General features: G+C 42.1%; 1 protein-coding gene across 1 annotated transcript; it reads left to right on the top strand.

Annotated features, from left to right (window-relative positions):
• Positions 1–4,599: 4,599 nt before the first annotated feature.
• Positions 4,600–12,138, top strand: TRAF5 (TNF receptor-associated factor 5). The gene is made up of 10 exons (XM_008940958.1): positions 4,600–4,814; positions 5,954–6,011; positions 7,272–7,373; positions 7,967–8,131; positions 8,435–8,512; positions 8,889–8,963; positions 9,220–9,312; positions 10,271–10,411; positions 10,902–11,070; positions 11,561–12,138. Exons 1-10 carry the CDS (start codon positions 4,600–4,602, stop codon positions 12,136–12,138), a joined length of 1,674 nt encoding a protein of 557 aa, XP_008939206.1.
• Positions 12,139–16,135: the final 3,997 nt, after the last annotated feature.

The raw sequence follows: 16,135 nt of genomic DNA, 5'->3' as shown, positions 1-16,135 counted from the left end.
AGACTGCCTTCCACTCCTGATGTACCATAAAGGGTAGATAATTTTCAGAGGGAGGGACAGGGCATCTTCGAACACTTGTTCATACCAAGTGCTTTAGGGCAAAGCAATAAAATTACAGCTACAAGTATAGGAACATGGGTGTATAACTTTTTTTCTGTGCCCTGTTGTGTGTATTTCATGGAAGCACGGTAAGTAAGAAAGTGATCACAGTGCTTTTTACTGAGCAATACCCCAGTCCTGGGGGGCAGATGAGTGTTACCCTCCTCTCAGGCAGTGAATGTGGCAGAAGCCATGCTCTCAGCCCCTGTTTGCTGGGCAGCAAGACCAAAGATCCTGTCTTATTGACCATACCTGATGACCAAACCCGTGGTAACAACTGACACAGTTGTCCTTCTCAGTCTAAAAGATGTGGTGGTGTTCGGTGCCTGTGCCTTGGATCTGCTGTCACGGAGGCTTTGGTGCTACAGCCTGCTGTAGTGGTGCACTCAGCTCATGGAGTAATCTGCTGACCTTTCTGGGGGCTTGACTTTGCATGAGAGAAAACAGAAAAAAGCACAAAAAAACATTATTTTGAAAAAAAGCAACCACATTATAGGGGTGGTTTTGTCTGTGTGCAGTTAGTGTGGCTAAAAAAGTTAATCTATCCACAATAGTTCAGTGTGGTACCAGCACTGCTCACTGCTTCTCTCCATTCTGACTGCTGGTGCCATAGATAGGCAGCAGCACTGCTGGAGGGGAACTGTTTGAACATGGCTCTAAAAATATTAATGTAATTTCATATTACACTAACTCATGCCCATGCTGATTTTTCTCCTTACTACCATGTTCTGCTCGTGTCTTGCTCAGTAAGATATACTAAGTGTGGAGCTTTTTAATGGAAAACATTTGGGCTCAGTTTGGTGTGGTGATACTTAAAACAGACAACCCACATTTAAGAATGTTTATTTTTGTTATGGCAGTTCCCCCCTTGGATTAGTTCCAGTGAGGGTAAAACATCTGCGTACAACACTGTTATATAAAGAGTTGTTCCAGAAATGTTTTGTGTGCTGCTGTTGGTGCAGGCAGTGTGGGGTTGCTGAAATGGTTGGAAGGTGCAGCTGGGAGCTCTTGGTACTGTGCTGCCATTGAGCCCCCACTCTTTGGCAGCTGTTTATAAGATTTGGGCCTAGCTTCTCGTGATATGTGCTACTTTTCTATCTGTAGTCAGAATTCTTATTTATTTCAGCATAGGGAAATTTAGAGGGTTTTATGTGTAATTTTTCAGTGTCCACAGATGGAATATTTTGTGTGTGTGCTGCTGCAGTGGCATTGCTTTGCTGTGTGTGTTGTGCATCGGCCACAAAAACAATATTATGCAGCATGAGCCTGCTGCTCTCTATTTTAAAACAGCATTACAGTTCACACACACTGAAAAATCACTGTACACAAAGCAGGGACACTGTCCTGTTGCTCTCTAGCTGTGAACCAGCAGAAGTGAAAGCTGCCTTGTCTCCTGTGTTGGTCAGGCATTAGCCTAAGCAGGAAATTGATTCAGTTACACATTGGCGTGCTTTCGATGTCACAAAAAAAGCATTTTCACCTGATGGTTTCCCTTTGGTTTCAGTTGAGAGAGCATGGGTGTGGGGAGCCAGAAGTGGAAGAAGAGCTTCTGCAATTGGCCCTGAGTCACCAGTGGGCACGGAGGTGAGAATGATGCACTGACTGGTGTGGATGGTATCCTGCCGAGTGCTGGTCGGTGGTGAGCCTGGCAGGGCTGCTGTTTCTCAGCTCCTCTGAGCTCCTCTCCCCATCTGATTCCCACGGGCAGCTCTCCAGCTTGGATGAAGCACCAGCCCTCTGTCCCCTCCTGGGGCAGTCAGTTTCCTCCAGAAAAAGAGCTACAAACCCTACAGTAAGCGTCCTGCCTGGCAGCAGTGGCAGATGTCCCTGCTCCCCTGGACTCCCAGAGGTTTCCATTCTGCCCTCTGAGCAGGCACGCTGGCCTTTCACCTGAAGTGCTCTTTCCTGTGCCCTGAGGTGCACTCAGCTGTGCAGCACACTCCTGAGCGAGGCTGAAGTGGAGGAGGAGCTTTCATGGGCATGTCAAGAGTTTCCATTTTTAGGAACTGGATATGATCAGGGTGTGTCATGAAGGCATTTAACACTCTCATTTGAGCAAGATTGGGAAGTTGTACCACAGCAGAGTGCTCCTTGCAGAAAGAGATGGGAATGAATGTGGTTGATTTTAATGCGCAGCGAGAGCTCTGAAGGAGTTTCTGGATGGGTTTTTGGGCTGGTGACTGCTCTTCTTAATACATCCTGGAACTTTGTTACCTAAACTAGACATCTGTAACATTGTTCACTGCAGCTGGAAGTACTGTTAGAGTTAAAGTAGACCATTAAAGGCAAAATAGGTGAAACATGGATATTTTCTTTTTTACCTATGTTTTTACACAGTGTGGCATTAACTTGCTGAAACATGCCATCAGATGATAAAAGTCCTGGAGTGTAACAGGACTCAGGAATTTGGATGCCATCTGAATGGGGGAGAACAGTAATAAGAGAGAGGAAAGAAATGTGTTTTAGGGTTCTCACCAACCAACAACAGACTGCGTTCATAGGAAATTAATCCTGTAGGTATTTTATGCTGCAGAGCTTAATGGTGACACCTCTCTATCTGCCTTTGAAGCAGCAGGTGTGCTCTGCTGCGGGCATCTGCTACTGAGGCAGCCTAGGCATGGGGCTGGTTATCCCTTGTGTGGCATTTTGGTGTCTCTGTTTGATGTGAGGAAAATAGAGTTGCTCTTTATTAAGCATCAGGGACCCAGGAACTCCATTTTCAGAGGAGAAAAGGACAGCTGTTCAAAAATGAAGGGAGCAATATGGACAGTTATCTCTGGTCTGAAGCAGAAGACTGTTCATTTAGAGGGACCAGACAGGGTAATTTTCAAACTGCAGTTAGAATAATAAGCCTTTATGCCTGAATATGATTAGGGCTTGTATTCCTGTGGGTTACCAACATTAGATGATCAGTAGTGCTGGAGTAAGTATGGCATTCAGTCTGGCGTGGAGGTCAGGAAGGCTGTCACAAGCTGGGCAGGTAGTACTGTGTACAACAGTGAAAGGGTGCTGAGTTACAGGACCACATAAATGTTTGCTGTGGAATACATATTTACTGGTTTTTGAATCAGGTACTTTATCTGTCCACAGGATTTCCTTACTCAATACAGGACGTTAAAGGAGAAAGGAAAATGGATGTTGCTTTCTGAAGCCTAAGGTGGTCTGTGGCAGTGCTTGAGCGTGTGCATAGCACAGTACTAATCGCTGCTTTTGTAGGCCAGGAATCCCTTGCAGCAGGGAGTGGGGCAGTATATCAGTACTTGACATGCTGTTTTGTGCCAGCTGTAAGGTTATTAATGGTGATGTTTTGGCCCTGCTTCCCTGCCAAAGAAGCAGATACCCTTGGTGACCTTACAGGAGCTGAGTCAGAGCTCTTGGAGAGGTGCTGATGCCAGTAAGAGTGACTCAGATGACTGACAGGGTGTGTGATCCACACAGAGGAGTAAAAGCACAGATATAAAATTTCCCCTGTGAAATAATACTCAGATGTGCTGTGCTTTTGTACACATCCTGTAAGGAAAAAATGTCTTCTTAATGCAAAGCCACGAGAAACAAAAAACAGAGTGACTCTGGATCTTGAGCTATTTGCCGAAAAAATGCTGCAGGATTGAGGGACCAGTGCAGATCTCCAGGTCTGTGACTTAGGGCTGGAAAAAAAAGTTACTGGGTTTTCCTGTTAGAAGATTAACATTGCATTCCTGTGCTGTGTATAAGCTTTGGTAGGTTGAGAGAAAAACTTAGGTCATGCTTCTGATTGCAATATTGCTTTTTCTTTTTTCCCCACCACTTCTTTCAGGCAGAATTAATAGAGGCAAGAACTTGCGCATAGTTAAGTAAACTTTGAAAAACTAGGATTAGTGTTTACTGCTATAAATGAATGATCAATGGGGAAAAAAAAGAGATGTCAAGTTAAGGGCTTTGACTCCTATAACACCTAAACTGAAGGTAAAAATCCCCTTGCTACCTTTTTTTTTTTTTTTTTTTTTTTTTTTTTTTTTTTTTGGTATACTTCTCTTGCTGTCAACTACAAAGCTGTCTCCTGCTTGAGCTAGTACAATGAACTCATGAAGTCATGTGGGTGTGCTCTACATTAAGCATAGACTTTCCTGGCAGAAATTAGAGCCAAGACTTGGCCTCTGCTTTCCCCAGCAGTGTCTGTGACTTTTGTAATCTTTTTGAGACTTAAGAACTGCTGCCAGGAAATTTAAAAAAACAAACAAACAAACATAAAAATCTCCATTCTTAGGAATAATTTTCAGGTTGTGAAACTTTTCCAAATAAGTGTGTTTTGATGCTTGTCATGGAACCATCATTTTGTGGTTCTTCAAGCATTTTACTGTTCTTCCACAGCTGCATTTGTCTCCAAAATCTGTCACACCCTGCTGCAGCTCACAATCCTTCTACAAGCTGCAGTCTGCTGCAAGAGGCAGCCGAGGTAGTGTGGCTGCTGGTGCATATTTGAAGGGATTCTCCCTGTGTCTGGTTCCCAGTGCAGCTCCCATGGCCTGTGATGAACCTGCTGCTCTGTCAGGCAGCTTCACACGCCAGAACTCTGCCAGCGCTGCCTCTCTGGACTTCGAGCCTGATGATGACTACAAGTTTGTGGAAACCTTGGCAGAGCGGTACAAGTGTGCTTACTGCCACCTCGTCCTTCGCAACCCCCACCAGACGGGATGCGGGCACCGGTTTTGCCAGCAGTGCATTCTTTCTCTGAGGTCAGTGCAAACTCCTCCTGTGTCCACAGGCTCCCCATATTCCCCTTCCTACAAAGGAGTCAACACCTTCTATAAAGTAGCAGTGAGTGCCTTAATAATTGTACCGATCTGATAAAACACTGAAAGAGTCAACAGGAAGACTCCGTTGGCCTCAGTGACTGCACACTCAGTGTTTTAAATATCTTCGAAGGCCTTACCCAGTGCTGGCAAGGAGCACTTGCGTAACTGCAGGGAAGTCAGTGTAAAGAAATTGTTGATGTAAGCTTAAGCATCACTGTGGGGGATGCTGTTTTGGTCTTCTAGCATTGTGCCATTCAGATAAATTTATACGTTAATGTCTCACAATGTTGTCACTGGTACTTAGATTGGGTTGTTGTCATTTGCGTCTGTATAATTTCTTTGTTTTGTAGTGGAGTTAGAAACCTGGTGTTAGTATTACCTGGTACACAGTCAGATCACAAGGCTGCTGGCATCCATCAGCTTGCAATTTACTGGCAGGTACAAATGAGTTTACCCACCAGACCAGTCTGGGAATATATTATATACTGTGTGGTGTACCCAGCAGCAGAATTTGGCCCGGGGAGGGTGCAGAGGAGCCTGTTCATGTGGACGGATGTCACCATTTACTTTTTATGAACTTCAGATGCTTCACGTTTGCTGCTTTCTCTCTCTGGGTTGCCTCTCTTTTGCACTGCCTCAGTAAGTGTTTTCCCATTCCTTATGGTAGGACTTCTGGAAGACTTCTAAGACAGGAGCCGTTAGATCTTTTTTTACTGGTGTAGTAAGGAGCTCTCTGCTAGCAGTAGGCAAAGGCTGGGTGCACAGTGTGATTTTTTTTCAGATACAACATGTGTGAGCAGCAGATGGCCAGAGAGTGACAAAGTCCTCTTAATTAAAAACCATCTTATTAACACTCATAGGACAAACTCTGCTTTCTGTTACATATTCACTGTTGCACCTTAATATCTTCGTAGAGCTGTGGGCAGAATTTGGCTGTAGTTGCCAGACAAAAGTGTTTTCAAAGCTTTTGTTTGTTTGTTTGTTTTTATGATACCTAGTACTGACTTCTATCAGTCAGCCCAATTTCATAAACTATATCAAATTTTATGTGGATTAACATGACTCTTCTTTTGATCTAGAGAGTTGAATGCAGTACCCATTTGTCCTGTTGACAAAGAAAAAATAAAAATGCATGAGGTAAGTGGCTGTAGTTTTGCTTCAGCAGTCAACATCTGCATGGGAAAAGCAAGACAGCTAAGAACAAGGTGGCTCGTAGTCTGTTAGTCCTCAGGGGCAGAGCAGGTCTTGTCTCCAGAATGGTGCTATGTGATGCTCTCCCAGAAAGGAAGTACAGGTGTATAGCTAAAGCTTTATTTTATACCTCATATTCTGAAGTTATTTCATTTTACTCCTCTGTACTTTCAGTAGTGTTGAAGAGTTTCACCAAGTTTTAAATTTTCTCTAGTCTTCAGATGGGTTGATTTTTTTTTTAGGGAAGAGTTTGACTTCTTTTTAAAGCACCATCTTGTTGGGGGATTTTTAAAATTTGATTGTCTTTGTTTTGATTTGGTTATGGTTTGCTACCTTAACGATTTCCATTATTTATCATTAACCCTGCGGACAATTTATTTTTCTGGCAATCTTTTTAGAGGAAAAGACAAGTTCATACTTCTTATTTTGCAAGATACTGATTTTATTTTTTTTAATGGGTTCATTTGTCCTTATATGTATGCCACAGCTTGAAATTATGCTACATACTTGGTCCTGTCAGAATTAATTTTCCAGTGAAATTGAATGTCTTCTTCCTCTCTCTCTCACTCTGCTACTGCTGATAGAGAGTTTAGTTGGACTTCCTACATGATTTTTGTTTTTCTCTTCCACTTTGCCTAATTCTGATGGCAGTTGTGCAACAGTGAGCAGCTTTATAATGCTCCTTATAGGAAGATCTCTAAATAAGACTGAAAGTTTTCTGTGGGCACTTAATTTGCTTGTGCATACACGATTTGGAACAGTGCTGATTCTCCGAATCTACAGAAGGGATGTCTCAGCACTGACTGGATCCTAAAGGCAACACTGCCCTGCTTGAACAGCGGAGGAATGTGAACAGAGCTGGTTTGGCCTTTGAGGCACATTAGCTCCAGCTGTTTTCTTCTAGACACAGGCAGGCTCTGGCAGCAGTTTTATAGCTGAGCTACTAACCTGCTGGCTGTGGGATGGATTAGCATCTGTGGAATAACTACATGGGAAAAAAAACTTATGCTTCTTAGAAAATTTATGTTTTAATTTATATTTTGACTATATATTTTCCATATGAATTATCAAGAACCACCCTCAAAATTATGGAGGCTACACTTGTGTGCTTAAAATATTTGTTGTGTTTTACTTCTTTATGTTCTTTACTTCTTTATGTTCTTTCCTATGTGACTAAACATGAAGGCTGGTTTGCTTCTTTTACAGGTATTCAGAGACAACTGCTGTAAAAGAGAAGTTCTCAGCTTGCATGTGTTCTGCAAAAACATTCCTGACTGCAGTTCAAAAATAATTCTGGGACAATATCAGGTTACTTTCCTTCATCAAATTTTGAAGGCTTTGATTTTCTTATGAACTCTGTGTATTTATGATAAGTTAAATTCCAGTGATGTTTTTAGAGTTTTGTACCAATGTGGTTTAAGTACAAGGATTGTGACTTAGCTATACACAGTAAGTGACAAATTGTGACTTGGCTAGACATTGTAAGTAGCAAACGTGAAGCTCAAAATATTATGTTAGCTTGTTGCAGCTTTGCCTTAGGTTATTTGTTTAATAAGAACCACTTGCTTTATGTAGCTTTAGCATATCCACAGTGTCTATACATACCTTCTGCATGCTTAGGCACCATGTGATGGTCAATTCAAGAAAACTTACCAACACATACTGGCCATATGAGCCTTTTTTCAGTATATCAAATGAAAAGTGGAAGTCATACAAAAGACTTTCCAAATTTTCATATTCACTTTTGTTTTGAGGTTGGAAAAGCAGAAAGTTTATAGAGGAAAGAGTATTTGAAGTTTTGTTTGTTACCTGTGGAGTGTTTTTTTGAATCTGTTGGGCACCTGCAGATGCAATTAAATACTTTGGGTTTTTGGGGGGTAATTTGCTGTTGTGTGTTGCAGGAGCATCTTCAGCATTGTTTGTTTGAAAGCGTGCAGTGCACTAACGATGGGTGTTGTGATCAAATTCTTCGGAAAGACTTGAAAGAGCATTTGAGCCAGCACTGTAAATTTCGAGAAGAAATGTGTCAGTACTGTAATAAATATGTGATGCTAATTAACATAAAGGTAAGATTGTAAAACGCTCCCTGGGACTCCATAGCACATTTCCTCTTAATATTGCTGAGTGAAAGCTTCCCAGCGTTGCAATGACGCCCTTAACAGTTTCTGAAACAAAATTTGGCTGAGTAGGTGAAGGAGAAAGAATGATAAAGGTGCTTTAAATAATACCAGTTCCTGTTGCTTTCTTATGAACAATGTGATGGGGGGCTTGCAGGTATATGTTAGGGATTACTTTTTGCATAGCTTCCTCTGTGTATACTACTTAACAGAAATGTAAACCATTGCCTTGTTTTGCTTCTCTTTCCCCAGAATCATGAGGAAAATGACTGTCCTGATTATCCTGTGCCTTGCCTCCAGAACTGTTCGCAAATAATTCCGAAAAAGGAGGTACTATTGTTTTTATCATTTACTGTGATTTAGCTGGTCACACACATTTATGAAAACTGCAAGTTATGTTGAAAACCATATTGACTGGTGCCTATGAAATTTTGTTGCTCTAAGTATTTTCTTTTTTGGTCCTAAAAGGAATACGTGTCCCATCTTATAAGTGAGGCATTTGGTCACTGCAAACCATTGGCATGTTGCAGCATGGAAAAATACCTGGCTTGCTTATTGACTCTGAATGCTCATTTTCTTGTTTATGTGGTTGGTGGTGTCATGACATTGACTGTTATACACCGTTCATGCAAGCATGCAGATTTGATCAGCGTGGCAAGTTACTTACTATTTATTTCATTACAAATTTCTTTGTTAATACATGCAGATTGAAAAGCACCATACAGTGTGCCCTGAGGCAGAAGTGGACTGCCCGTATAAGCAGTACGGCTGCCTTGCAAAGGTACTGTTTTACAGGTCTTGTTTATACTGGGACTGGAATTTGTCTCCCAAACCAGTTGGAGAAGTTAATAAAAATAACCAATATTTGTTCTTTTACAACTATTTTTAGTATTGACTAAGATGCTGTACTAGAGAATCAGGACTGCTTTTCCCTTATGTTCATAGAGCAGACATTTTAAATGCCTGGTTCAATAAATTTTTCAAAAATCGGCAAACTTATTATTTCATTTTTTCACTTTCCCCTCTGCCTCACTTAGGTTAAAAGAGGGAAACTTGCTGAACATGAAAATGGTGCCCTGAGGGAACACATGCTGCAGATTTTAGACAAGAACTCCTGGCTGGAAGAACAAGTAAGTCATATTTAATGAGAACTCTTCAGCAGTTCTTGGCTGTTTGGAGGATTATATGAGATTCTCCATTTGTTTCCTGGTGTAGCTCAGCTATATTTTGGTTTTATGGTCTTTGTGCACCTTTGAAGTCAGAATGAGTTTTTCTGGTGAAGCCTCTCTGTGCTCAGTCATGTGTATTCTCCACCAAGCACGGTGGGAGGCTTGTTGCCATTGCTCACCTCATTGGCTATCAGTCTCTGCTTACGCTTTGATTTGGATTTGGAGATAAAGCATTTTAAAGTTTCAGTGGCTGATCAGATTACTTTGAAAAGGAGTCTTTGGATGCCTGAATCACCTACTCTGTAGAGACAGCTTGGAATACTGCAGAACTGGTTACCTTTCCACTCACAATCATTTCTGTGGCTCCCAGCAGGTGATGCTGGGTGCATGCCCAATCCCACTAAAGTGAATGCATCCAGACTGATGGTTGATTTACTCTTTTCCCTGTTTATGCTAAAAATAAATGCTCCAAAGTGCTACAGGTTAGTTTTGCAGTTAGTATCCTGCACTGACTCAACTCTTCTACTGGTAGACCTCAGTAAAGAAGAAGACTAAAATAGTGTGTATGCATACACCCAGAAACACACATGAACATGGCTGCATGTAAGTATGTATTATCCCACTACAGAGCCAAATGGATCATCATGATGAGGATGAGCCATGTGAGTTTCTTTGCACCTGTTACCACACAGATCTATTAAAGAGCACAAGTAACTTTTATGTTCATTTCTTACCAGTGCTTATCCACAAAGTGTGAATTAAGTAGTGCTGTATCTACCCAAGTTAGACGTTTTGCATTGTAAACTATTTCACATTCTTTTACGTAGTCACATATGCTCACTGCAGGTAATCTGATCACTGTATATTGTGGTATGCCTTAGCATTTTTACTCTTTTTTTTTTTTTTTTTTCATCTGTAGATATCTGACCTTTACAAGAGCCTGGAATGTAAGGAGATTAAAATCCAGCAGCTAGCTGAGGCCATTAAAAAGTGTGAAAAAGAATTCAGACAATTTACAGAACTGTTTGGTAAAAATAGCAAGTTGATGGTAAGCACGCAGGTGAGACATTGGTTATACCTTTTTTGCCAATTGCTGAAATACTTTTATCCAGTAAGAGTTGTCATTAACAACAGGGCAATAACAAATTTCCTAGACACTTCACAAGCACTTGTAGGTTTTTTTTTTACAATACAGTATTGTCTTTTCATTTAAACTAATAGAAGAGTTTGGATATCTGATCTGGACAAATAGCACTGTACAAATCCTCCTGGCAAATATGCAAGTGTAAATTTGAATAATCAGTTGAATAAAGTGATGCAGTGTGAATGGATCTGAGTAATGGGTGGCTTCTCAGTTAATAAATACCAAATTAATTATGAAGGAGCATTTGGATACATTCCTCAGTCAGCAGAGTACTTTAAAATGCACCATACAGTTGATGTTGATGGCATGCTAAAGGCTTCTTTGTCTTATTTCAAATGAAATGGCTGATTTTATGAATGTGGCTTGTCTCTGCTTCTGCCCTCTTCCAACGGCATGAACTGGGAAGGCTCTGGCCAGTCACCTGGATAAGTCTGCATGCCTGGAATCACAAGTGAAACAGTTAATACAGATGGCCAACCAGCAACAGAGCAAATTAGACTTGCGAGCCCTGTTTGACACAATTGAAACTGTAAAGCAGAAGATTGCCCTGATGGAGACATATAATCAGCGCTTGGGTGTGTTTGGACTTTCGATTCTTTTCTGCATGGGTGTGGGTTTTTTTTTTTTCTGATTTACTGGTGGCTAAGAAAAAGTTCTGGTGCTAGAGTTAGTCAGTTGCAGCTCTTTGCCAGAAAGGGCTTTCTTCTTCTCATGTTCTAAGACCAAGCTGTGGTGGTGCATACTGTATCCTTCCACCTTCCCCTGCTCCACGATTATCCTCCTGAATTCCCACAGCTGGCTCTGGTCAGACAGCAGTGGTACTGTCCACAGTCAGGCATTAAATCTGGCTTGCAGTTACTGATCTTCCTTATTCAAATATAAGCTGCAATTGCAATAAAAAAAGTTAACAGGTGTAGTAACACTAGTTAACAGCCTGTACACAGGCTTGAGTAGTTCAGTATTGTCAGCTCAATTCTGATTGCTTTGTATCCAGTGCTCTGACAGTTTTATTTTACTTTTTATTTTGGTTTGGTTTTGGTTTTTGTTCTCTTCCCCACCTCCCAGTTGTTTTGGAAGGTCAGTCCAGCAAACATGATCTCCAGATCAATATTCACAAGGCACAGCTTAATAAAAATGAAGAACGATTTAAGCTCTTGGAAGGCACATGCTACGATGGAAAATTGATCTGGAAAATCACAGACTACAAGATGAAGAAGAAAGAAGCTGTGGAAGGCCGTGTCCTGTCCATATTCAGTCAGCCCTTTTACACCAGCCGCTGTGGGTACAGGTTGTGTGCAAGAGCCTACCTGAATGGGGATGGCTCAGGAAAGGGAACACACGTCTCTCTCTACTTCGTGGTGATGAGAGGGGAGTTTGACTCACTGCTACTGTGGCCTTTCAAGCAAAAAGTTACACTTATGCTTTTGGACCAAAGTGGGAAAAAAAATCACATCATGGAAGTCTTTAGAGCCGACCCCAACAGCAGCAGTTTCAAGAGGCCAGATGGAGAAATGAACATTGCATCTGGGTGCCCGTGCTTCGTGCCGCACACGGTGCTGGAGAACACAAAGAACACCTACATCAGGGATGACACTCTGTTTTTGAAAGTGGTTGTGGATTTAACCAATCTGGAGGAACTGTGAAAAGTGTGCCCGATCAGTGCCACTGCTTTAACCATTAAGAAATGCTTTCCTGGTGACTCCCAGCCATGGAATAGTGAATTGCCACTAGTCAAGCTACTGATAATGTTTCGAGGCTTTTGGACTGCATTAGCACAGGAATTGCCAAAGCATCAGTCTTTCCTCTTTTAACATTGTTTTCAAGACTGCGTTTTTAAGGCAGCTACAAGTCCAGTTTGATGCAAACATGCATTCAGTCCAGACTTGGCTTGGTCCAGGCTGGGGGGAATGCTTGCCTCCCATCACCAGACTGGCACTGGGTGATGAAACTCCTTCAGTGATCCCCTTGGAGCCCAAGCAGGCCTGTGGGCTCCTGTTCCTGACACAGAACTGAAGCCATGGCCACGTGTGCAAGTGCATTTCACCTATCAGAAATGAAAATGTTTAAATATTAGCACAATGTATCTTTATGTCTCCATCTCCAGCGATTTTTGAAGTGGGGAGAATTACTTCAGTCAGGCAGGGAAAACATTAGCCTGGGATCTTGCATCCTTTTGTTTTTGTTTTAGATGTTTTTTCCAGAAAGCCCAGAGGAAGATGCCAATGTCTCTTACTTTTCTAGCCTGGTATTTCAGCTGTATAGAGTACCCCCAGGTCATAATAGCTTTGTAATGTCCTTTCCATTCCTGCCTAGTGCCTTGGGACTGATTTCCATTGGTGGTAAACATCCACAGTCCCCATCTGAAGTCAAAAGAAGCTGCAGGTGCTTCTCACGTCTCAGGACACTGCTGGAAGCAGGGCACTCAGTCAGCCCACCAGCTCTTGACTGTGCTGCTGGAAGAAGGCGGGGGCAAAACTCGTGTACTTTTGTTCCCACATCTGTGCAAAAGTGATGTTTTCTGGCCTACAAGCTCTACAGAATGTAGGAAGAGCTTTGGACATCTTCTTGAGAAAAAAAAACACATGACATGCACTGTTCCACTCTGCTAGAAATGGACATGTTTGGGAAAGGAGGAGGAAAACAGACTAGGGAGTGAGGCTGCCACAAGAACTGAATCCTCACAGGTGATGCAGCTCTAGCATTGGTTGAAAGTCAAGACAGCTGCTGAGTAGCCACCACTAACTGAAGTACATCTGAAGGTCTTAATTTTTATTCCAAGTTCCCTCTTAAGGGAACCCGTGTATGGTACGGGGTTTATTGGAGACACACTAAAATCATCAAGGTGAGGCACTGATGGACAAGTGACAGAATACATGTGCCTTTTAAAAGCCATGTGGGCGCCTGTAAGAGGGATGCAATTTTGCACAATCATTTTGTTAATAAAAGTGACAGAATTTTGTGTCTCTGTCATCCCTCACAGATCTGGTAGTGAAACACAGCAACGTTATCCATTGCTCCTGCAGTCCACTGGCAGAGTAAACCCAGAGTTTGTTAAGAGACAGCAAGAAGCCATGCTCAGTTTAGACTAAGAGTAAACTAGGCAGGATAAAAATCAAAATGGGGCACAGACTGCAAGGTATAAGGTAGAACATTGCAGAGGGCAAATGTGGCAAACTAAAAAATGTCCTTTCTCTGCTGGATGAAATAATATGATTTGGGGATTGATACTAAAATGAAGGCAAAACACCGTATTTTATATCTGCAATCTTATTGCTAGGCACTTACTTCCCCAAAGGGTTCTCAGGACATATTTCAGACACAAATATTTTCAATTTCAGGGGCAAGAGGAAAGAGACTTTAGTTATCTGTACCTGATGGTGAGGTAGCACATCTGAAATCTTTGTTTTGATCTAGATGTCCTTTTGGCTGTATGGTGTCAGGACACACTGAGCCACGACAGAGACTTTCCATGTTCCCAGGGACAGATAGAGGGACAGAGTGAGGGACAAATTTTATTCCTTTTGTACAGCCATGACTTAAGACTCATTTTTGCTGCACAAGAGAGAGAAATAGGCCTCATGTCTCTAGCACTTTGTTACAGAAAGAGCAAGCTTGGTTTGAAAATGGTGTGGCATTCTGGGACATCAATCCTGAGCCTCGGGGGTGGCCTTCATGTTGATTATTACTTTATTTGTCCTGTGACTTTCAAAGTGGCACAACTTGCATAATAACCACTGATGGAAGCATTCCACCAACATTTGCTGGGACTCTTCAGTACTTGGAGTGTAAAATACAGAAAGTGATAAAGAACTTGGACAGTCAAGGGTGGCAAGAGGGAAAGGATGCAGTCTGTATCCTGGCACCTTCCCAGCCCTCTGCCTCCACCACCCCAAGCGTAAAATGGGGATAATAATACTTACAGAAGCATTAGGACTATTTAAATGTTTGTGAAGAATTTTGAGCATGAAAAGAGCCAAGTATTATTAAAACTCCATTTCTAATTGTTAGAGTAAGTGATGGCAAAGTGACTTGGATCAATGTTTAGTGTGTTCCTGGGGAGATTTTGAAAGCATGTTTTATTTTAGCCAGTCCATACTGCAGTCTCTCCTCTACTTACCAGTTGGGTTTAGGTTTCTGCCATGAATATTCCTTTTAAAATTCTGAAGCACAAATGATTCATCCTAGGTGAAGGAAACATCCCTTTTGAAATACTGCCTGTTTTTATAAAGAATTAGTTGAGAAAATGAATTTTTTTTTAAAGACAGCTGACTTTGAATTGGTTCTTTTTATTACAATTGAGAGATTTATGTTACAATTTCCAGTGATTTTTACTACTTGTAAACAGGATTTTAAATTTCATCCCATTCCTAATAAAGGAAAAAAAAATGTTATATAGCATGAATTGTTAGGAAGAATTTTGCTGTTGCATAAAAACACCAAAAAACTTTTCAGTAATACTCCACTGGGCAAGTAACCAAAAAAGCCTAAGATATTTCTGGATCAGCATACAGCATGTTTTTGATGTATTTATTGACAGTTTGTAGTTGTTTGACTATCTCTTACTATAATACAGGCATTTTTCTAGCCAAATGTCTATACAGCACTGTATATATAAACTAATGTAAGAATAAATTTTACCATCCTTCTGGAATGAGTGTGGTGTACATTCCTTTTGGCTAGATTTAAGCAGACTTTTTAGAAGGATGTGGAGTACTGGGTATTTGTACACATAACTTTGTTTACAAAAAAACAAACAAACAAAACCAAACGCTGACACTGCTTTAGTTAAAGAATCCATGTGCTTCACAGATATTTTAGGTTATACTTAAATAACAAAGCAGCAGCTGCACATAGAAGTCTGGCAAATTCTAAACTAAGGTAGATGAGATGATCTGTGAGGTATGAGGACCCATCGGAATCAAACCAGGATGTTATTTCTGTTTGGAGCAATTTGGGTTCTGCTGAGATTGGATTTGTTTCAGTTCAGGCCTGTGACAGGAATTGTTTCAGTATCCCATGATTACCTGATGCTTGAGAACATAATAGTTTTCAAATGGGACTGGAGATCCTGGCAGAGTTAAGCCCAAAGTGTTAGAAATGAGCTTGGGAAAAATGTTAGCATGTGACTGCCGTTCCTCTGTGAGGGCTCAAATGCAGTTGGTGGGTGCCATGGCCTCTCCCAGCTCCGTGCACATGGCAGGTAGGGTGAGGGTGATGGGACGGCCTTGGCCCTGTGCTTGTGCGGGCAGCATGAGACCGGCCTGCACACGGGGAGAGGGAGCAAGTAACGAGGTCTCAGGGTAGGACCCACGGTGCCTTGGCTGATTTAGAGAGCCATTCTGCCCAACTTCTATCTCCGTGTGTAGAGTTAAAGACACTTAGAAGGGCCGTGTCCGTGTGCTGGTGCACAGACACAGGGTGGGAAGGGAAGCTTGCTGTGGAGGGGTGAGGTGGTCTTTGTTGCAGGAGGAACAGGGGACGTGCCTCACCTGAGCCGTTCCTTGGGAGCTGTGGGGAGCCACCTCCCCGGGCCGAGGGCAGAGCTCTGAGCAGCTGGCCGGGCAGCGTGAGCGGTGAACTGAGGGACACGGGGAGAGGAGGATGCCTAGCGGACCCCAGGAGCGGGAAGAGGCCTTGTCT

Source organism: Merops nubicus, unplaced genomic scaffold, assembly GCF_000691845.1.
Source record: "Merops nubicus isolate BGI_N331 unplaced genomic scaffold, ASM69184v1 scaffold21995, whole genome shotgun sequence".
Lineage (NCBI taxonomy): Eukaryota > Metazoa > Chordata > Aves > Coraciiformes > Meropidae > Merops > Merops nubicus.
This window is presented reverse-complemented; position numbering and strand designations above follow the sequence as displayed.